This window comes from Magallana gigas, chromosome 4 (assembly GCF_963853765.1).
Source record: "Magallana gigas chromosome 4, xbMagGiga1.1, whole genome shotgun sequence".
NCBI classification, from domain to species: domain Eukaryota; kingdom Metazoa; phylum Mollusca; class Bivalvia; order Ostreida; family Ostreidae; genus Magallana; species Magallana gigas.
Window position 1 is genome coordinate 55305232 of NC_088856.1, and position 23152 is coordinate 55328383.

General features: G+C 34.6%; 1 protein-coding gene and 1 long non-coding RNA gene across 3 annotated transcripts; both read left to right on the forward strand.

Moving 5' to 3' along the window:
• Positions 1 to 6: 6 nt before the first annotated feature.
• Positions 7 to 14841, forward strand: LOC105346529 (HMG box-containing protein 1). 2 transcript variants are annotated; one of them, XM_011455148.4, is made up of 13 exons: positions 7 to 116; positions 1264 to 1472; positions 3623 to 3750; positions 4454 to 4652; positions 5480 to 5566; positions 6110 to 6246; positions 7607 to 7742; positions 8243 to 8400; positions 10111 to 10249; positions 10638 to 10695; positions 11223 to 11401; positions 12175 to 12329; positions 12794 to 14841. In XM_011455148.4, the coding sequence occupies exons 1-12, from the start codon at positions 102 to 104 to the stop codon at positions 12308 to 12310; spliced, it is 1581 nt and encodes a 526-aa protein (XP_011453450.3). In that variant the 5' UTR covers positions 7 to 101; the 3' UTR covers positions 12311 to 12329; positions 12794 to 14841. The 2 variants fall into 2 exon arrangements, with proteins under 2 accessions (XP_011453450.3, XP_034308103.2); XM_034452212.2 differs by having other exon boundaries at positions 1267 to 1472.
• Positions 14842 to 17766: 2925 nt separating this feature from the next.
• On the forward strand, positions 17767 to 18933 carry LOC136274976 (uncharacterized). The gene is made up of 2 exons (XR_010713438.1): positions 17767 to 18417; positions 18835 to 18933. It is a non-coding gene; the product is annotated as an uncharacterized lncRNA (long non-coding RNA).
• Positions 18934 to 23152: the final 4219 nt, after the last annotated feature.

The window sequence follows — 23152 nt, forward strand, 5'->3', positions numbered from 1 at the left end:
CTATCCGATATCCGAACCAATCAAAACGAATGGATAATCAAGTGCGACCGTTATCCACCAATCAAATGCTTTGTTTGTAATCGCTTACCTGCCCGTACAGAATGGCGTCAGTTGGAGTAAGTATCTCACTTTGTGTATTTTACTACGTTAGTTTTCTCGGTATTGCAGACATTTGTGCAGTACACAACTTCAGGAATCGTTTCTCTCCGTACAGAGACCATGGCACAACAAACTGACAAGCGAAATTGCGTGAATAACTAATTTACGAAGCGAGAACGAAATTCCGTCCGCGTTTGTAAAAATACAAAAGTTGTAAAAGTTGCATTTAATCAACAACATAACCACCGGCTGCTCTTAATACTGTCAACAGCATGTCTGATTTTGCGAGATGCATTGACGCTCATAAGAAGGAATAAGATTCAGCCCTTTTTTCGGAAAATCGAGTTATACCTGTTTTTATAGAAGAAAAGGGGGGGGGGGGTATATTCAAATTTTGAAACTCTGATAAGGTTGGTTTACGCTTGTGTACACCTTTTTGAAAGGAAAACACAGCACAGAAATCAATGATGCGTGAATACTACGTACAGTTGTAGAGAAGTTGTTTGCTTCATTATGTTTGACACCTCATTAAATTAGTTGCACCACAACCATTATAACGTTACAGCTGTATTGTAACACGTTTACTTGTAGGCGGATCCTGAGGAGTGAAACATTTATTTATAATAATTAAATAAGTATATTATTCATTTATCATAATCATAAATCACTTTGTTATTGATTTTAAAATCAATAACAATAATAATCGTGGAGTGATATTTTAATGTTAGTTTTATTTTAAGTCTTTATTATGATCATGTTTATTTTCTGTTGGAGCAAAATTTAAAAAAAAATGTAAGAAAGGAGGGTTTTCTTTCTAATAATAATAAATATATGAGAAATATACAATTATTGCATCTAAAAAAAATTTAAATACTTTATTGTGGAATAAATAAATATAGATGCTTGTTAGTATGGAAATATATCAACAGACTCTTTGGTCAATAATAATATAAAAGATGTAGTACTGGAGAAGATAATTACTGTACTGTACATTTTGTGTTGGTACCAGTAATTGAGGTTAAGGTCACTTAAGATTGAATGACAAGATATAGCAAGTAAACTTCATACTCAACAACCTAAAGCTCTAAGTCAATGCAGGCACTAATGATAAATACTGTGGGAAGTTAAAATTTTGGATGCTCATATCGTTTCCTCCTTGCACAGGAGCCGACACATTCCAAGCGCCCCCACGTTGCCACGGAGAGGCTAAAGGAGTTCCTGAACGCCCCCTCCCCAACCAAACAGAAGTATTGCCCGGTCCAGGGGTGCTCCAAGGTCCTGAGTAGTGACCCGGGTCTGCGGTACCATATCCAGGCTCACCACAGCCACCACCAGGAGTATGTGTGTAGCAAGTGTAACAGGAGCTTCAAAAGGTACATGTGCTACTCCTTCCCTCTTGTGCATGCGTGTATACAGTAAAACACGCTTATAATGAAGTCCCAGGGACGGGCAATTTAACTTCGTTATAAGTGTTATTCGTTATATCCGTCAAGTTTACAACATGAAATAGAGACTTGGGAATGAAATTCACTTTGCTGTAAGCGTCAATTCATTATAAGCGTGTTCGCTGTAACCGTGTTTTACTGTATGTTGTTTTACGTTTTTTTTTTTACATATTCAATGTGTAAGAGTGTACATTAAACCTTTTACATTCAAAATGGACTAATGGTCAAATTTGGCTGTTAAGCCATTTTTAATTCATTATAGCATTGTTTAAAGTTGACGATTTTAAGTTCAATTATAATGAATAATCCGATCAAAATTAAAAGAACCTGCACAGAAGCTTGACATCCATGCAAAGATATTCATATACAGTACATACAGTTCTTATCCTTAATATGTATTTTAGTTTCATTTTTCATTCATAAAGCAATTTTTAAAAACATATTTTCCCCCAAAATAAGTAAAGTGTCCAGATGATTATAATCATTGGATTAGTAACTGTGACAGTTTTCCTTTGAACTGACGAGGACCCTTGACTGCCAGGTAATTATTTAAAGACAAATTGAATATTTAAAAAATGATAATTACATATGGGAAGCATTCAGGGTTGTCAATAAAGATAATTTGTTGGTTTTAAATAAATAATGTGGTTTCATCAATATTCGTTGAATACCAATTTTCAAGGATTTCGTTGTTAAGTTGATCCATGAAATTAAATGTTCTTTGAAATTCACTTTCAACAAACATTTTGTATTGATAGGATCAGTGGCCACGAAATTATGTATCCTTGAAATTGTGGTTTTCAGAAAATCCACGAAAATTGATACCCACGAAAATTAATGAAACCACAGTAGTCAATACTTTGATGCATTTAATACGTATATTGCTACAGATTATGTCTTACTTTGTATATTATGTATTCTTGTATCTGATGAGCCATTTGGCTTAAGGAATAAATAAACTGAAAGAATTAGCTACAGGAGGGGAATTCTGGTCATTAAAATGTTAAAAAACTTGCCACTGTAGATTTTATAAAAAAAAGCAAAATAAGTTATAAACTTTAACACGGTTTCATGAAATCTCCCTAGAATAAGAAATAATGTGCCCTTAAACTGCTTACATATAATGTAGGTTGAGTAAATTGAGATAAGAGTGAGAAGTTCTCACAGACTACCTGACAATGAGAGGTGTGTTTACCTGAACTCAGGTGTGAATGTGTTATAATATGACAAGTGTTTGGGTGTATATGATCAACAGGTGTGGAAACATTTCTTGGGTAGATATACCTACACGTACATTGTACATGTATATGTTTCTCAGGTGTCCACACAGAGCTAACTCAGAGATAACATGTCATGTAGAAAACATGGAGATAGAGAAACACAATTTTGTAGACTGATTCATATTCTCTTGCCTTTTTTGCCATTTTTTTTTCATAGATTTGTAAATACTAGTATATAGAAGAAAATATGACCTGCATTCAAGATATAGGGGCCCAGCTTGTAGCCCAGCAGCTATAAATCCTTTAGAAGATATATCTAGCTCTGCTGAACTTGACAACTCATTTAACACTGTTTAACAGCTAGGTCTCTGTTTTGAGAAGAAGAAACACCACAATTCTATTGACATGTTTCTAACACCACAAGTCTATTGACATGTTTCTGACACCACAAGTCCATTGACATTTTTCTGACACCACAAGTCCATTGACATGTTTCTGACACCACAAGTCCATTGACATGTTTCTGACACCACAAGTCTATTGACATGTTTCTGACACCACAAGTCTATTGACATGTTTCTAACACCACAAGTCCATTGACATGTTTCTGACACCACAAGTCCATTGACATGTTTCTGACACCATAAGTCCATTGACATGTTTCTGACACCACAAGTCTATTGACATGTTTCTGACACCACAAGTCTATTGACATGTTTCTGACACCACAAGTCCATTGACATTTTTCTGACACCACAGGTCTATTGACATGTTTCTGACACCACAAGTCTATTGACATGTTTTTGCTTGGGATATGGTTTGTTACTTCTATAGCTCACAATGTATTGTTAACTTCAGTTCCAATGGTTTGAAGTATCATCTGAAGAAACGGGCGGGGCATTGTCAGGAGACAGAGGCTGAGGCAGGGGGGAAACTGTCACCCACAGAAGAAGAGGGACCGACATCACAGAACCAGGTGGAAACAGGTGAGTCAGGGGGAAAATTGTCACCCACAAAAGTAGAGGGACCCACAACACAGAACCAGGTGAAAACAGGTGAGGCGGGGGGGGGGGGGGGGGGGGAACTGTCACCCACAGAAGTAGAGGGACCCACAACACAGAACCAGGTGAAAACAGGTGAGGCAGGGGGGGGGGGGGGAACTGTCACCCACAGAAGTAGAGGGACCCACAACACAGGTCCAGGTGAAAACAGGAGAGAGCCACTGTAAAGGTAAAACAGGTAATTAAAGAAACAGTAAAATGGGTAAAACTCAATAAAATGGTCAGATTCAAGCTAAAAAAATATATATACTTACTGCACAGGGGCCAAGCCCGTTTTAACATTAATTTCAATGTCACCATAAATAAAGATCTTATTTATGGTAACATTGAAATTAATGTTAAAACGGGCTTGGCCTCTGTGACTTACTGTAATGAAAAGTCAAAGTATAACAGGCAAAACTCAAAATCGATGCAAACAGGTAAAGATGTTGAGATACAGAGAAAATCCTGGTCTAGCGGAGAATTCTAGACTAACAAAAGTCAAAAATGGGTAACAGTTTAAATTCAATAGTTGTTCAGAGCAAGAGAGTATATAGAGTTAATGATCCTATATTTTATATTAAAAGTACTAAATTTTTTAGGTATATGTTTTGTACTTTTGATTTCAATTATTAATAATTCCCAATAGCACCAACAATCCGGAGACAGTCTTCATCCATCCCCAAACCTCTCAACCTGATTGGTCAACCCTCCTTGTCCACTCTTGTAACCAATGACAACGTTAATCAGAACGAGGCTGAGAGTCGACTCATCGAGTTCGCCAATATTGCCACTAGTCCCCAGAGTCCCCTGATGCAGTCGGCTCCCCCTAAAATCTGGGATAAAAGGTCAGTTTTGTGGGCTAGCAGTCCGATTTGTTGGTCCCCACACCCACTAAAAAAAGCGTGAAAGGACTATGTGCGGTATGGTCAAATATCTGCGCCCGATTTTAACCAATTTTTAAATCGTATCGTATAAAAATCAAATCTTCACAAATCATTGTATAAGAGGATGCTTATAACTTTAATCTTGATTTCAGTCATCATTGCTTATTCACTGTTTATCTATGACCTCACCTAAATGACCTAATTCCCGCAAATTTTCAAACAAATGAAAATATTCTCATTTTCGCTCTACATTTTGCATTCGGAAGTATAGAGCGCAGGTCTGCTCAAGTGCGATTTTAACAAATGTTTTTCTTCAGATAGATATACACATTATACTAAAAAATGGTACTTGAGCAAGCCTGCGCTCTATGTTTCCTTGTCAAAAAACCATCAGAAAACACCCATATTTTGCTACAAAACATCAATTTATCAAAATAATGCAAACTTTGTGACGTCATCTCTACATTTTGACGTCATTGTGGTGATAACCTTTTACACCTTTATTTCCAATATGATTTTCACTGTCTTTCACCTTATTTTTAAAGCTCTTTCTAAAACTTTGATTTTGGGGGCAAAAATTGCATAAAACCGCACATAGTCCTTTTAAGCTAAGAAATCTCTGCAACTACCTGTATTAGAACTTTTGAAAATTTTTTAGTACTTTTATCAAATTCTAAATTCTACTGTTAGCTTGTACCATGAATAAGTACATATAGGTATATAAATCTGTCTCATTTTTCACAAAAGACAGTGGACAGAATCTAATAGCATAATTTGTTATTTTGTAGCCCTGCTATGAGACATATCAAGTTTCCTGACTCCAACATTCCTACTGCTTCAACAGTGTCCAGTCAAACACCCAGAGATGATAATGGGTCTGTGTGCTTGTTTGTTCTACTTAAATTTAACAAGATTTTCTACTGAACTAGGCTTTATAAACTGCAATCGCTCTTCTAGCATATTCCATGATGTTTTCACATCATGATATTTCATAATGTTATACCATGATGAATCTGCTGAACAATTACATTCCATTGTACCATGATCACTTGGTAATTTTACTAAGCTTCAGGGCTGCGTTTTACAATGGGACTTATGACTTACGACTAAATTGATAAATTTATGCTTATTCATCAAAATCTGATAAATGTTTTAATTTAATGGCTGAAAAATATGATTACAGAAATCATAATAAGGGTAAATTGAATGTTTTTATATAAAATTTTGTAACACATAGAGCATTCCATGAGACTGAAAGTATTTACGACTTTATCGTAAGTTCTTTTGTAAAACACAGCTCAGGTTTACACCAGTGTGAACTACTTTACTTACTGTACTTACCTGAAACTTATAAACTGCACTGATTTGCACCACTTTGTTCTGTTTTTATTCATGTGTGACTACTGTACTGCTTTCAGAAACTACTTTGATGACGGCAGTGATCCGAGTGTCACAACTACTTCACCATTTCCTGGTTGTACCAGTGCTCAATCAAACGCAGAGGAGACCTGGTCTCATAGCTGGCCAAAAGCAGTGTGGCGCTGTTTTATCAAAGGTACAATATCTAGGAGGCTGTGTGTGAACGGTTGTAAACCAGTGTGTAGCTGTTAACACGTTATGTTTGTTATTTAAAGATAATACGTGTCCATCAGATTGGATCTGATTCTGGTCATGCTAGTGGTATAAAGGTTTATACAGTCATGAAATATTCAGAAAAGACTTTAAGCACCTTTGGGCTGCTAAAATAGGGTTATAGCTGCTGAACTTTGAAAGCTTTGAAACAGTCAAGTGTATCATATTCCAGTTCCCTCTACTTGATACTGATTGAAATTAAAAAGAAGTCATCAACTTGTGGTGTCATTTAGTTAGCTTAATGGTTAATTAATATAAAATGGAATATTAATCAGCTTGACTGGGAGAGCATTTGTGCACACAGTAATCTACCCTCTAGGTTTATCATTAAAAGACAATTTTTGTTTTGTTTTAATACTGTAGCTGTTAGGTGTATTTCATGGAAAAACTTAGCAAGCAAGTGGTATGAAGTTTGGTAATTAAGTGAACAAGTCTTACTCTAGGATAATACTGTAGTTTTACTGTAAACGTATTATATTTGGCGTGTATGATATTTGGCGGAAATTAGTTTTTGGATAAGTTGGCTTAGATTTGATTTAGCGTATTCCTGAATGTGACTGTTCTTATACATATATGAATGGCATTTAGGGATGTACTTGATTTAGTGGATGCCGCATTCCGCCAAAAGCGCTAAATAGAATACACAGCCAAATGTAATATGTTTACAGTAGTTTGCTCATTAGTCTGATAACATCAGAAACTCGCATTGCTTGCATTGACAATAAGAGTTATCTTCTCTTTATGCATGCAGTCATGATGTTAAGGTAAGTGTTGAATGCTGTTGTGCACCAATCACATGTTTTAATACAGAATTGTTGTAATTAACAACACAAACGTTTTATTGTAACATTTGTTTTGATTGGTCAAATAGCTAACTTCACCTAGTGTAATTGGTCAAATGCACCCGTATTGTAAAAGGGGGATATTTTAAAGAGCAAAGTACCGGTATATTGTGATTATAAAACATGTATTCTGATACACTATACAAATACAAACGAACCTACTGATCTATCTATGTGCTAATAAAAACATAGTTTTTCAGCAAACAAAATCATTTCCTCAATGGAAAATGGTCTTTACATCCCATAATCTAATGATAAAAGGTTTGGTATCTCATTGGTTATCAAATACACACATTAGAATGACCTTAGCACACACCATGTTATGTTGAAATTCTGAATAAGGAAATAAATTGAGCCTTTCTTTTAATTTAAGGCAAAGATTTGTTTTAATTCTGAAGTCGATAATACCTCTTTTACCATCTTATCATTTCCATTTCACAGACACCAGAGTTCATTTTGTGGGAGGAAGTGCCAGACAGACAAGGGAATTGTGGGATTGGCAGTCTGTGGAGCAGCTGGCTCTACAGGAGAGGATCGCATCACAGGCGGCGGGGGCGGACAGCAAGCCAGGTCAAAGGTCAGGGTCAGATATAGAACAATTTTAACAAGACCTTAGTCTTTCAGTAGGATATAACTATCTATTTCTTGTGTCAAAACAAATTAAAATGACGCGGGTTTCAAGCGAATTATACACCAATTGTGTAGTCTTTGCTAAAAAGCCACACAAATCTTGTTGAGCCATGATTGAGTGCCAGCAATAACATAGACAGGCCTACCTCACATTGCTGTTTGACACAACTATTTTTAAAGAGTCCAAGCTCTTGTTAACATGGTTCTACGTGTATATAGTCAGCAGTAAGGGAGTAATGAGTGGGTCAGATCTTTTATGTACTACATGTATTATGTGATTGATGCCAACTTTAAAGTTGATTTTATGTTTGTGAAACTTCACTTGAGATTGAATTGTTGAATTTTTTTTTATAATAAACTTTCTAGATAAATTATTGCATTAATTTACAAGGATTGTTTGCACAAAAGGAGAAATTAAAATCCTATGTGTTTGATCTTTCGTTATAGTTTTGGTGGTAGTGGTTTACGCCTGTGCTCTATCAACAAGAGGGCGGACACCATAGACAATAAGGGACTTCGCCTGTCTTTCTCCACCGGCGTCACTGACCAGCCCTCTCTTCAGGTGGAATGTGAGGAGGCTCACCCATTCTTTGTCAAAGATAAAGGTATGAACTCGTACACTCCCTATATAGAAATGGGGATTAGGACCAGGAAATATTTATATACAATTGAGGCATAGAATAAATGCTCAGGTGGATATGATTTTGTGGATAGATGATTCTCTTGGATTACAGAGTTATTGGCGGGAACATAAACTAATTACTAAAACCGATTTGGTTTGACTTTTCCGATCGCGTCGCGTTCAACTTTTTCAGCTACGTCATACATAAACAATAATCCATTTAAATAATTCTTCATTTAGTTTACTACTGTTAATAATTGTAGCTTTACCCGCCCCAAACTTTCTCCTATTAAACAACCTTTAACCGTACTCGGAAAGCGGATCAAGAACTGTATTTTTTATGTATGTAAACAAACCAGTGTTCATGTATGGAGCGGGTGATCGGGGGTTCAGAGACAGGTAAAATAAAGAAATCTGCAGTAAATGGTTTGTGGATATTTTAGTATATATATTTACACCGAAAGCGATAGGGCAACAGAAGAGAAACGAATCGGACACTTGCCTAATGAAGCGCACATGCACAAACCTCCTTGCACTCTCCACTTCCGTCTCGTTCTTTCACACCATCGTTCAATACTTTTATTGACTGTCGATTGCCGATCGAAAGGTGTAGAAATCGAGGAATTCATACCAATACTCTGTCCCAAGATATTTTGGATTCACGTTTGGCTTAATTGTTTGTTATTTATAAATACCTCAGGATTCAAACAATGTTCATTCAAAAGTATGAAAAATTTCCAAGATTTCTCAGTCAAAACGCCCCTGTTAGCTTATCAGGTTACAATACAATGCTAAAAAATGTGATGTCTACGGAGATTTTGCATTGCAGCAAGCCCGGATGATAACGTTGAAATATTGTGCGATGTATTCCGAGTGTATTCCGAATGGAGAAAAGATGTAACCATTCCCCATTATAAATCTCCGTAAGGAATCTGTTTTCGTCCCTGTGAATTTTTATATCACTTTGACTGGCAAGTAAGTAGGTAATACATGTGCATTATACATTTACGGTATTTACATGAAATGAATGCTTAGCACATGCAACTTTTAAATATTATATTTTTTATAACGCCGTACTCTGGACCGTAGCTTCAGGCTATGGTTTAACGCCCGTTTACACAGAGAGAGAGAGAGAGAGAGAGAGTTTAGCACAGAATTTAAACATACGGGATAGTCGATTTTGAATGAATAATATTGGGGGGAAATAAACTGTTCTGAGAAATCCTTCAGCTCTGGCATTGCATAAGCGTATACTGATAACTCGGCCTAAAAATAGGAGTTAACCAATCATATAGTTTTCACACCGGCGGCGTGTATAATTTATGCATGACGTAGCTGACAGAAATGATCGTGACGCTATAGGAAAAGTCAAACCAAATAGGTTTTGATAATACAATGTATAAATAAAGAATACAAAAATATTCAAGAATTTGTTCCTTCGGAAAAAGAGAAACTAAATTGATTCTGTTGCTGTCAAATCTTTTTAGTTCAAATGAGGCAACAACGAACAAACATCTCAAAGACTTGAACAAGTTTTCTTAAACTCTGAATGGACCTGAGTGTACATCGTTGTTTTATAGTCCTTATATCCACATATCTATTTGTAACATGACTATAAAGCTTGTATCATTGTGTTGCTTTCTGACTTAAAATGGTTGTTCTAGTATCCTTGCATACTTTTTGATCTTTACAGGTTGGTCGTCCATTAACCCAACCTTGACCTACGATAGATACGGCATTCCCTGTAACGTCCTCAGTGAGCTGGACCTGTGTCTCCCTCCGGATCATCCGGATGCCAATCCGACTGACGATGTGTTCCACACCATTCAAGGGTATAGTGTATAACGATCTATATATATGTATGATATTGCATTCTCTCGGTAGAATACTTGTTTACTATTTTACTGCATATTTCAACAATAGCAAGTTTATTGTCTCACAAGACAACTATGTCTTGTAACAGAGAGTAACATGCTACTGTCGGAATAGTCAGTGATTAGATCTGTTATTATACCAAATAAAAAATTGTTTGTCAGTGATGAATAGTATACTGTTGATAAGCAAGTTCTTGTCATCTTGTGAAACAATCTTGTAAACATTACAAAAGGATTTAAGATTTTAAATGGGAGGGACCATGAATGCTGTTATTAAGTAGTTTATGTGACAGTGTAAACCAATGTGTATGGTTGTTTAAGTTTGTTGGTGGGATTTTCTTTTCAGATTTGAACTGACCCCACAAGATCATTCCGCCGTGTTTGCTTTAAGCAGTATGGCAAAGGTAATTTCCTTTCTCTCTTTGTGGGAACAACAAAACAGATTCATTGTCATTGATATAATTATTAGTATAATAACATGAATAATAAATGTACTGTGCATTCCTAATTAGACGTGAGGAATTACTATCCGCATAGAATCATGAGAAGCACAACCTGCAGATTTTAAAATCTTGCATTTATTTTTTGGACATAATAAACTACATAAAACTATGATAAAAATTCGGCATTCGCGATTTGGTGGAAAATGAATGAATTGCTGAATTAAGTACATGCGTAAATTAAGGAATGTACTGTTTTATAGGGATAGAAGACCTGTTTCAGATTACAGCCTTAGGCACCCTTGGGTGCATTTGTTATTTGAGCACATCTTGGCTTTAAGTATGAGGTTAAATTTATTTAACTGACGCAGACTTATAAATGGATGGTGTACACTTTTCTAGATGTACACTTGTACTAATGTACTTTTACTGAGTACATGAATGTGCACTTAAAAAAGATGTACACTTGATGTATCAATCATTGATTTTAGCAAAAACGTGATTCCGACTCCACCTCTAGCCCCCAGTCTGGATCTGGGTCACAGACCAAAAAGAGGCAGCTCAAAGAAGAGGAGGGGAAGAAGCCCAAACGACCAATGAATGCATTCCTTCTGTTTGCCAAACGGCACCGAGTCACTCTAACTCAGGACCACCCGGGAAAAGATAACCGGTATCACTGTTTGATTCATTCACCAATGGGAGATGCCCAGGGTTGTCTCTAAAAATTGAAATAGAAGGAAGAAATAAAAAAAAAATAAAGGGGGGGGGGGGGGTTCTGGTGGTCTTGCTTACAGCTACTTTTTGTTTGAAATGGAATAATAGCTGAAAAACTAAGGCATCATAGGTGAGGAAATTCCCGCTCCTCAGGTCTTGTAGATAACCTTGGTTGCTTCTTTATAATTTTTCAGACAGGTTTCCACTTTCCTATCTAAATTTTGTTGTTTTGTTTGGGGGGGGGGGGGGGGAATGGTTATTTTCTGCAGTTTGTAAGCATTGACTTGTGATTAAAGATGTTTACTTTTTATAATAACAAACATCAAATCGTGTGAGGTGTACTCGCTGTTGACTGGAGAGTTATTGCCCTCAGACTGTCAGCCTATGTGTTTGGTTTGCAGTTTTTGGGAAAGAATGCCATTTAAGTTATTGAATATTTGTGAAGTAAGGTTTCTTTGCACTTTCATTCTTTTTTGACAGTTTGTCACAACATAAAGTGTACCGGGTAGATGTCATGTTACTTGTAATAAATCACAATATGTGGGGACTACAGAGTTCATGTAGATTAGTGTAGATGTCATGATGTCATGATATCACAATATGTGGGGACTACAGAGATTAATTCCATAGGAAATCAAAAGTCTGATATGCCCAAGATTATGGAATTAAATTATGTTGTTAATTATTCAGGAAGTCATGACTATGAACTTCTGGATTCGTTCATTGCAGGGCCATCAGTGTCATCCTAGGAGAAATGTGGAAAAACATGAAGGAGGAAGAGAAGTTAAAGTATGAGGAAGAAGCTCGAGTTCTGGCCGAGAAGCAGAAACAAAAGCACCCCAACTGCTGGAAGAGGAAGAAGTAGTCACCGCCATCTTCTTTATGTAAGTAAGTCAAGGTCTCAGGTCGAACCTTGACCCACTTTGTTAGTTTGGTTGATCAGTGACTTTCACAACAAAGGGTATGTTATGCGGGTGCTAATTGTGGCAGTGAAAACCATATCCCTGAATATAAAGTTGTCCAAATTTGAACTTAAAATACATATACATACACTGTTTGCATGCATATTTACAGCCACTGAGTATTTCCTGTATTATTTCTTTAAAAATCCTACTGTGTTCATAAAACTACTGACAAAATCTCATTATGTAGATTAGTCTGTAACCTGTTATTTGCACATGAACTATATAGAAAACAAGAAAAAGATGTTTGTCAGCCCCAGATTTTTCCATTTCCCCATAACCCTGGATAGAATAGATATGGGGGTGGGGGTGGGGATGTGTCCATGCCCCAAGTTTCTATTGGTCAAACAAGGGAAATATACACATCTTTTATATTTTTTTTGCAGATGGCTCTCTCTGATCTCAATGACATCCGTGACACACTGCCAAATCACTGTGCTCTACCGTTTATTTATTCCATTTTGTACCTGTTATACATGTAACCTTTATTATTTTTTTTATTTTTTCAATGTTCAATCCAAAGGTTATCTACCTTTAAAGATAGATTTATATACCTAGGTATATCGTTTATATTGAAAGTGCTAAGAGAAACTGTGCCATTATACAGTCAAGGCAGGTCTTCTTTATTTGGTGGATCTACATCTTTTTAAAACAGTTGAATGCCATTAAAGGAGTAATTGAATACTTTGTGAGATACTGGGGATACATAATTTTATCTATCTTTGATTTTGGATATAATTTGTGGCCTTTTTTCCGGAGGTGATAGGAGGGCTGTTATTGAACCAGCACAGCACATGTCGGTCCTTTTCTAGCATTTGTAAGGTTTCCATCAAACCAAGTTTATTATTTTGTATCAAGCATGTCTACGATATGATTTATATGATCTCAGTGACTGTTGCATTGTCAAACAGAGCTCTAGTCCTTAATATCACAGACACAAGAACCCATTCTTCTCTCAGGAGCTGAATGACCCAAGGAAATTTTTGTGCAAATTAAGAAATAAGACTATGACAACTCTTGCTAGTATTATTCAAAAAGATTGTCAAGGTATTAAAAATGCAATAACTGTCAAGTGTAGTTTTAGTAGGAGTGACACAGATGTATGATAAATCCAAAAATTCCATTACCATTTCCACGTGATTTTAACCCTTACATGTAGTATAAACACCTAAAACTATGTACCATTTTATGTCTATGAGACTTTTTAAAAAATGTATTCAAGCCATTAATGAGAACATTCCAGCTTTTGCTGTAGAGTTTTAATACATAGTTCCACCCATTTATTTGTTTTACACCAGAAAAGGCAGCCTCATCATAGCCACCTAGTGGGTCATTTCTGTATACTCAATATTATAGGTCAAGGTCTTTTAATAGGATTCGATGGTCGAAGCCACTTTTAGACTATTTTTATAAATGTACAGCAATATGAGCTGTATTTTTTAGAATTTTATTTTGCTGCAAAAACCTGCTAGCATGCTTAGTCTGCATATAACTTGAAACTTTTATGATAAATAAGATTTGAAAAAATCATTAACTTTTGTCAATATTTCTCTTCTAAGGAATATATAGCAAATCAATTTTTGTACAGGATGACAATAATTCAATTTTGCTCCAAATAAGGCTTCTTAACAACCTTTTCCACAAAAAAATTGGCTAACTGAAATTTATAAACCATGATATTTTCGTCATTTTAGTAGAAAATAACGTTTTAGTAAAAAAAAAAAAAAATCAACATGAAAAATGCAGCTAATATTGCTTTAAGAAGAGGAGCTCTGTATGAGATATTGGGAAATGATCAAATTGTAAAGCTAAAATATTTGGTTTTGAATAGGAAAGGTGATTTATTCGAATTATTATTTTTTCTTCATGAGAAACTGTTGGAAAAGTTTGATTTCAACCTCGTATGAAGTTATGTTCATTTCAACCTTCAATATGTGTTCTCTTTTCACTGAAATTCTTAGGCAGCACAGCTGGCTATAAATGGTTACCACTATGTTGTACAATGGTTACGATCTACCACTATGTGATACAATGGAAAATTGATTGCTTCTCTCTTTATTAAGTACTAGGTATTGGCAGAAAACAGCACTCCTTACTGGTCCAGACTAATAGATGTAGGCCTGAATTTACTTTTCAACACATAATGTTGACATGGGTGAAAAGAATTTCCAATACGAGAATAAAATTATTAAATAGATAATTATTAACCTCCAGACTGGAGCCCAGTAAAACATATTGGACCAACAACACCTAAAATTTGAATGTAGATAAAATAATCATTTGGACATACAGATATAGGACATCCAATACTCAGCTAAGACTAAGAAATCACCCCGATATGCAAGGAATAGTCCCAAAGTCTCATCAAGTGATCAATTTCAAAGCTCATTTAGAGAAAGAGGACATTCCAATTATTTTTTTATATAGCTATATATATTTATTTATTCACCAATCAAGGGCCCTCAGGGGGCATATACAAAAAAAAAAAATAATAATAATAATATCATGATTATAACAAATAATGAATGAAATACTGCTCACAATGTCCAGGCAACAATATGCAAAATGTTTCATTAATACAATGAAATATATGTATGGGATTTACACATCAGTGAATACAACAGCTATACAGAAACAAAGTGGCCTGAAAACAGAGAGTACCAAGGGACGGTGCCTGCACAGTCGATTAGACTGGTCTACTTGTACTCAAAGTGTTCAAGCCAGTATGCTTATACATAACATAACCCCCCCCCCCCAACCAAAGTAAATACACTGCATAATATATCTGTATATATAACTATAACCATTATATTCCATCTTTAAGAATCATTTCACTGAGTTGTACAAGTACTTGTAGATCTTCAGTTGTCATAAGCCAGTAAAATTTTTGGTTATTGTCCATATATTGAAAATTTTTACAAGAGTCATTAGCTAATTTGTACAGAGTATCTCTTAATGCCTTATTATGATCACATGAGAATAAAAAATGTTTTTCATCATCCACTGATTTGACATTACATCTATTACAGTATCTTTCTTGTCGTGGAATGTCTTGATATCGTCCTCTTTCAATATTAAGTCTATGAGCGGAAATGCGAAAACGAGTTAAACTTCTCCTCTGCTCAAAATTTTTAAGTAATCTTAGGTAGTTCTCTTGGCCAAAATTTTGCTTAAAAGTGCTGTAGCAACTTAGTTTTTTGTCAGCGTGTATAGTGAATTTAAAATTCCATTCTTTAATAAAATATTTAAACAGATAGTCTCTAAGTGCTCTTTTGAATTTTTGTTTTGTTACTGACTGTAAATTGTTTGTGCCATCAATGCTGTTAGTTAAAAAATGAATTGAGCCATACCAGGAGGGAGTATTTTGTTGAAACAACTGTTTTGATTCACAATAAGCATTATACAAAAGTGGAAATGATTGACTTTGATTCTCAAGTCTGTACCAATAACTTAACATAGATCTAATGATATCAAAATGTAAGGGAAATCTTCCCAATTCAGATAGAACAGCAAAGTTTGTTGCAGATTTATGTACACCAAGTATCGATTTGCAAAACTTAAGATGCAATTTGTCACAAAGTGTGTAGAACCTTTAGATGTTTGTACTTTTTTTCTTTGAAAAAATTTACGGCTGGTTTTTATTTTTGTACATGTATATTTATAATAAATTCCATTATCCGCTAGGGATGTAAAAACTTAGAAGCTGGTATTTATTATGTTTTCATATTTTATCCTAGTTACTTGCCTAGGGCTTGGTTCTCCAGAATTTAACCATCAAATTCTATACAGTGCTCAAAGTAAAAGCAAATAATGTTGTTAAGAATAACAACCTGAGGTGTAGTTATAAATTAACTAGAGATGATTTTTTTATCTGTGTATATTTTGAAACTTTTATGTATTGTTCTTTCTGTGCAATATCAAAAGTAAATATGATTTTTTTTTATAACCATGCAATTTTGTGAATTTAATCCAAAATTAATATTGATCGACTGCCATGTTTTATCAATTGACATATCGTCTAAGCTAGCCTAGGGAGACAATCTACCTTTTAGAGAATCGTCTCCCTTGGTGAGTGATGGTGGAAAAATAATAACTGAGCCTTGTTGAGAGAAAAAAAATGTGAAAGTTTAGTATCATTTTTTTTTATCATGTATGCAGTCTTATCAATGCTAGAGAACTTGTGATTTTTATCAAACAATGTCAATGAGTGAAATATTAAAATACTGAACTCCATAAATAGCAATTGTCCCTGATTACAAAATTTTTGTATTATGTTGGTTGTTAGATTTTACAAGCTATGAAGGTTGTTCATGAGAGTTAGGATTGTAGACTTTTGTTATGTTTAATATATATATCTATCATCTAGTCTTGCTTTCAGTGCTATGGAATTGCTAATCTCTTGCTTGAGTTGTTGATTGCCAATCATTGAGAGGCCCTCAAGTGAGAGGGTAGGGAATTGCTCAGTTTTGTAGAGAGATGCTTCTTAGAACATGTTTATATTCATAATGTTAAGCCTTTTATAAATGATAATTTTCTGTTCATAAATGAATGATGCTTTAGTCTATTAATTTAATGATTTTATTTGATAATGAAGATTAGGCATGCCACAGATATGGACGGTAATAAATAAATTATTTTTAACAAAACATTACGATCCTTGTTTATTCCTGACACTGATGTCTGAATGCCTGCCTGGCAGCACACTTAATGCAGCTAGGGTCTGTTTCGATTATAACCCATTACCCTTGTCAATAAGAATGCGAGATTAAAACATACATATTTGTTCACTGTATCTTGACAAGTTCTGGTTTCATATATTTTGTAAATGGAGCATTTTTATTTGCTTTTGAAGGAGATATGAATGTTTTGCTTTTTGCTGTGTGCAATTTCTTTTTTTTTTATATTTGCAACCTTTTATATTTTTAGGTACCGTTAAACTGAAATTTTTGAACAGAAAAATGTTTCCTTTTCTTGAAATGCATAGAACTGTCTCAATTCAGTCATTTTATGAGTTATTTTATGAGTTCTTTAAATTGTAATTACCCAGTATTGCAGTTTGTATTACATTTGGTAACTGTAATTTTAACTATTTAATGAATATAACAACTTTAAGAATTTTCTTTTCTAGATATTACAGTGAATGAAGTGTAAATGTATGGGAAGGGAGGGAGATATAGTTATTCATCATGTTCATTTTTCAGTCATGCCACCAACTTCTGTTTAACAGTATAGACACATTGAATTTTCCTGAGCTAGCAAAGACAGTAATAAAGCTGGCGTTTTTATTGTCAAACTCTTCTGTTTTGGTATTTAAGTATTTAACTTATGGTTTTGTAATTTCCTTTGATTTGTTTAATTCTCAACTTAAGGTGGAAGGCTACATCGTCACAACATGTCTGACTTCCGTTCGAAACGCCATTGTGTTCCGGATTGATAACATTATGTCGTGGTACAAAATAGCTATACACCGTTTAATTGAACTCTTCTAACTAAGGAGATAAGATAGGAAATCACCAAAACGCTTAGAAAATATGTCAATTTTCTTCCTGTTTAAAGCTTTTAACTAACATTGATTATCAGCTGTTTTGTACGGAAAACGTGGAATCTAAATAATATACAGTTTCCCTGCTCTGCTGCTATATTGGCAATACATTTTTGTCATGTCATCTGCAACAGACGATCATACATATATGACGGATTATCGATATAGGTAAGCAGATGTCAAATTTTCATTTAAACTATATATGTATGATGAATATAAAACGAAAGTACCGTAGTACGATCTCTTGAATTGATTCTAACTTTCCAAATTAAAAAAAACATTTGCAGTAAAAGACTTTCATTGAAACTTTGACATTAAACTAATGTATTTTGATTAACATAAATACAGCTAGGTAGCAATAGCAGTGGAAGCCCGGATTTGCAAGCCAAATGAGGGAATGACAGAAGTCTGAAAAGGAGCATGTTTTTCATTTCCACACATGCATGTGTATCACTATGGACATCTAATGTATGTATTAATATGCGTATGGTTGTTGTTTATAATTGCTATTGTATATAAAAAAGTAAAAGGCAATTTATAATATAATTAACTACTTATATTTTGTTTTAAAGAGTTAAATATATATAATGCATTCATCAAAAGTATAATTTTTCAGCTTCAAACATTATCAGAAGCACTACTAATCTTATATCTACATATTTAGCATAGACTTGTTCCTTTTTTTAATTTTTCTTCGTGATTTTTCTTAATTAAAAAATTGATCCCAAGATATTTGAGACCATGTAAAATAAAGAAAGACAACTCTTAAACAGGATCTTTCATACCAAGATTTTTGCAATAATTAAGTATTTCCTTTAATTTTTCAATTTCATTCAATTTCTTTTCTTCATCCCATTGACCGACGAATATTGTTTATATTTTCAGGCTTTTGTGGGATTTTGTCCAGCAGTTTGCCTTAAAAGAATTTTTTTATATTTTAGTTTCATATTTATGTGGATTCCAATAAAAATCATACAAACTTTATTCATGATTTTTTTATTTTTCATTTCTAAACTTAATAACATTTCACTTTCATAAGAATTTTAAAACAGAAATATTTAAAATTTTGATAAATAAGGGGTTATCTGGAACCAGATTGATATTTTTAAAATTCTCTAGAAAATAGTGTACTGTATTTTGAGGTCTATTATTGTTGAATACTGTGCCTAGTATTGGTAACAAATGCATGCAACAAAAATCTCCTACACTTATTTGGTGTAGAGATCCACCTTAAGTTATGCCAATTCCAATTGATTTCTCTCTCTCTCTCTCTCTCTCTCTGAGAGTTATCCTTCTTTGCACAATTCATTAAAATGTCATGTTTGTAGGTTAATGCAAATGCTTAACCATACAGGTATTATATAAATACATGTATTTTATCATAGACACCCGACCCACATTCCCATAAAGATCCGCTCAGGGGCAACACATGTAGTGGTACATGTATTAACTATAAATGTACGAAGAAGTCCATCGCGGTTTGGTTATTGTATTGATATATTTTATTCATTTCCTGTTGGTCAGCGCTGCGAAGTCTTTCAAAAAGTTTGGCGTGGGGAGTGGATTTATTTAGCTCTTTCCGTGTGAACGGATTTGATACATGAAGACTAAGACTAAAAACTGGGGTGTTAATGTGTAACTCTTGAAGCTACAAAGATTGGGGGAATTATTCCAGGGCTTTGTTCAGCAGAGTGGACGTTCCAGACCTTGTCTGCCCAAGTCAAGATGCCCTAGCCCTTACCAGTGCTCGCTGTATTGTAGGACAACACCCCTCCCCAATGCATCCCCCAACACCCCACCCTCCTCAGGGTGATTTAACCATGCATCGGACACATACCTTGGATCGGAAAACTTTGTTTATAAATATACAAATAAATGTGCATGCGCTCATGTGTTGTTTCGTATATTCCTGAATTAGAACAAATGAACTTTATCATTATTAAGAATTTGACAGTCACATAGTTGTGTTGCGAGAAAGGAAGGGATGTAGTGTTTGTTATTTACATTACGTATTCTAAGAGAGATAACTCTATGCTATCCCCTACTGTGTTATGTTGGGTTATTGCCCCTTAATATGTTTTACGGTGCTACCGTTCTGGCGAGCGCAGCAAGAATTACACATACCTTGCATCATTGTCAAATTATAGTTTTATTTAGGTATCAACGAACGTCAAAGAATTTTTGAGAGAGTATTGCTCTTCAATACGTATGCCAAAGGTACTAATTTTAATGGTTATTATACATACAGCGCAACCCCCTTACCCTACCCAGAGAGAGAGAGAGAGAGAGAGAGAGAGAGAGAGACCGGTACCTGTTTGTAGGCGTGTAATTTCCCACTTTTAAATTTAATGGTCTGACTATATGCAATATCTACATAATTTTTTTACCTGTTTATTTTATCATTTTATTCCTTTTTATTTAGTTCAAAATGTCCTATTGTTTATTTCCTCCCTACTCATATACTTACCTGCCTACTGTACATGCATGCACAATTAGTTTAAAAATGGATCGATATGGCAGTAAAGTATGGCTCTTGCAAGTATAAATTATATATAAAATCTCTATATTAAAAAAAGATTAAAAACAAATCATATGTCAATGAGGCAGGTATCGCAGACTATACTGAAATAGCCAGTACACTCATTACAGATGTTTGATCCACCTCTAAATTTATCGCGGGAAATATAGCGCGAGTGCACTGTGACGTCATACATTACTTTGTTCGTCTTTGTTTACGTTTCTCGACTCGATACGAAGGTATGGAAGCATGTAACAAATCTTCTGAGTCTCGCCAAAGCATATGCGGTACTCAAAACGTGTCTTCAAACTTTAAGTCACCGTAAATTACGAGTTAAAAGTCGGCCATTTTTGGCATAGCACCACGGGTGAAAACATTAGAGAGCATTATGGGACGTAGACAAAAAATTTTGTTTGATGAACTGTAGGTTTAGCTCGTTCTTTTTCCCGCGCACACTGGTTCTTAGAGTTCGCTTCGCTAACCGGCGCTGCGCGCCGGCGAGCTGCGCTCGCTATTATGTGTGACGTTGTTTCCGGTTTGAATAAAGGTCTTCAATGACGAACCTGTTTTATTCATGGTCTAAATCTGGTTAATCCGTGTGCGTAGCATACAAGGACGCTACAATCCTCATTCACTATTTTCAATTTTTAATCATAAGGCTAGCCTAGTGTTTGTTTTATTAAACATCATGCATCAACAACTGTTCCTCGTTCGAGTCAATTCAAACTAACGAGCATTCGCAACTTTGTGTATGTCAATTAACTTGATTATTCAAGTCTTCTAATCCATTTAATCAAGTGAATAAGCTCTAAGAAAAATTATCTAGAGCTAAACAATTATTTTAAGGTTTATTTCAGTGAAACTTTACATTAAAACAGTTAGATTTACCTCAGGAATGACGTACTAAATTGTATTGCGCAAGGTCACAGTAGCCGCATAACACAACGTTGCATCATCGTTTTTAACCTTTGAAGAAAAAAAACAATTTGGGTCACACAAGGGACTGTCTCAAAAGCTTCATAATACATCTATAATTGTGTGATTTTATATTTGTTTATCCAACTCGTTTAAATGGTTATATTTACATTCTACTGTGTTTTTCCATTAAATTCCGTGACGTTTAAATGCCTCTAAATGCAACACCTATTCACTGCGTATGAATTTACGAGTAATTTACATAAGTAGTTCTCAAACAGTGATTTCTATGTTATTTGTTAAAAAATGTATTTCATGAATGTTGTAAAAACACCATGTTTTATAATTATTCAACAAAAAAGTTGACTTTATTGTTTAAAGCACCATTTCAAGAGTTATTTATCATGGATTATATTTTCATGCTCGTCGATCTCATCTCAACAGTCTATGTGAAAACCAGTTTAAACCGGTTTTACAAAACAGCTGTTCCTGCTGTTACTTATTCACTCCCTCCGTGATCTGCACTTTATATCGATTTATTTAAGTAAACAATTGATTTCTTCAGTAAGGGAATGTAAATATAAGCATTAAATGATTCATTTTTGACGTCGTCGTGTCAATAACTGCCGTCAGGTGAGCAGACAAATTATCATAACGCGCTAACGCGCGTTATTCAATTTGTCTGCTCACCTGACGGCAGTTATTGACACGACGACGTCAAAAATGAATCATTCAATGCTATAATATTCGCTCGGCAAGCCTCGCGAATATATACACCATTTCAACTCGTTGGATAAAGCAAATATAAAATCACACAATATAGATATCCTCTATATATATACATGATAATCAATCAAACTCTAATAGATCTATATAGGATATCTCATGATTTGCGATTGTATATGATTTTTGTCCTACGAGTTGTGTATTTTCTATCCCCGAGCCGTGGCAAGGGGACAGAAAATGCACAACGAGTTGGATAAAAATCATATAAAATCGCAAATCATGAGATACTCTTTTTATCACATGTTTCACCTCATTTTTTTGGTTTAATCTTAATTTTTTCTATAAAATTATAATTGTTAGCCGCACAACATATTTACTACAGGACGTCAACAACTTAACGCTCGGAAAAAAGTTCCTTAAAGATTAATATACAAACATTTAATTTTTGAGCATATTTTTATAAATTCTTAGAAAAAAATAAAGAAGATGGGGGAAGAAGATGGCACAAATGCCCATTCGGTTTAGTAGTGAAATACAATTTTGAATTTATGTTTCCCCAATTAAATCTATTCAAATAAATTATAATAAAACTTTGCAAAGGCAAAATTTCTAACTATAGTCAGTTTTTAATATACATGTATTTAACAAAAAATAAGAAAAAAAAATATTGTCGGAAATTATGGTGGTATCGAACCCGTAACTTAAAAACCCTAGATATATAATGTTAGCTTATGCCAGGTGCTCTAACCACTGAGCCATTTCAGACACAATTAACAAAGTGGGCTTTTTAAATATTATGTGTGACTAAGGTCACGAACTACCGTACTTGCATTATTTTTTCAAAACGTTCAATTTTTGGGATACAAAATGAAATTTTTTATGTATAGTGGGTCATCTCTCCACGTATTTGTTGATTGAAATCGGTTTGTTTTCCAATCGACCTTAATTAGACTATGAGAAAAATATGGAGCAAAGACCCACTCTATAAAAGAAAATGCCCTGAAGTTCTAAAAAATGACAGTATTTGCAGGTTTTGATACGTAC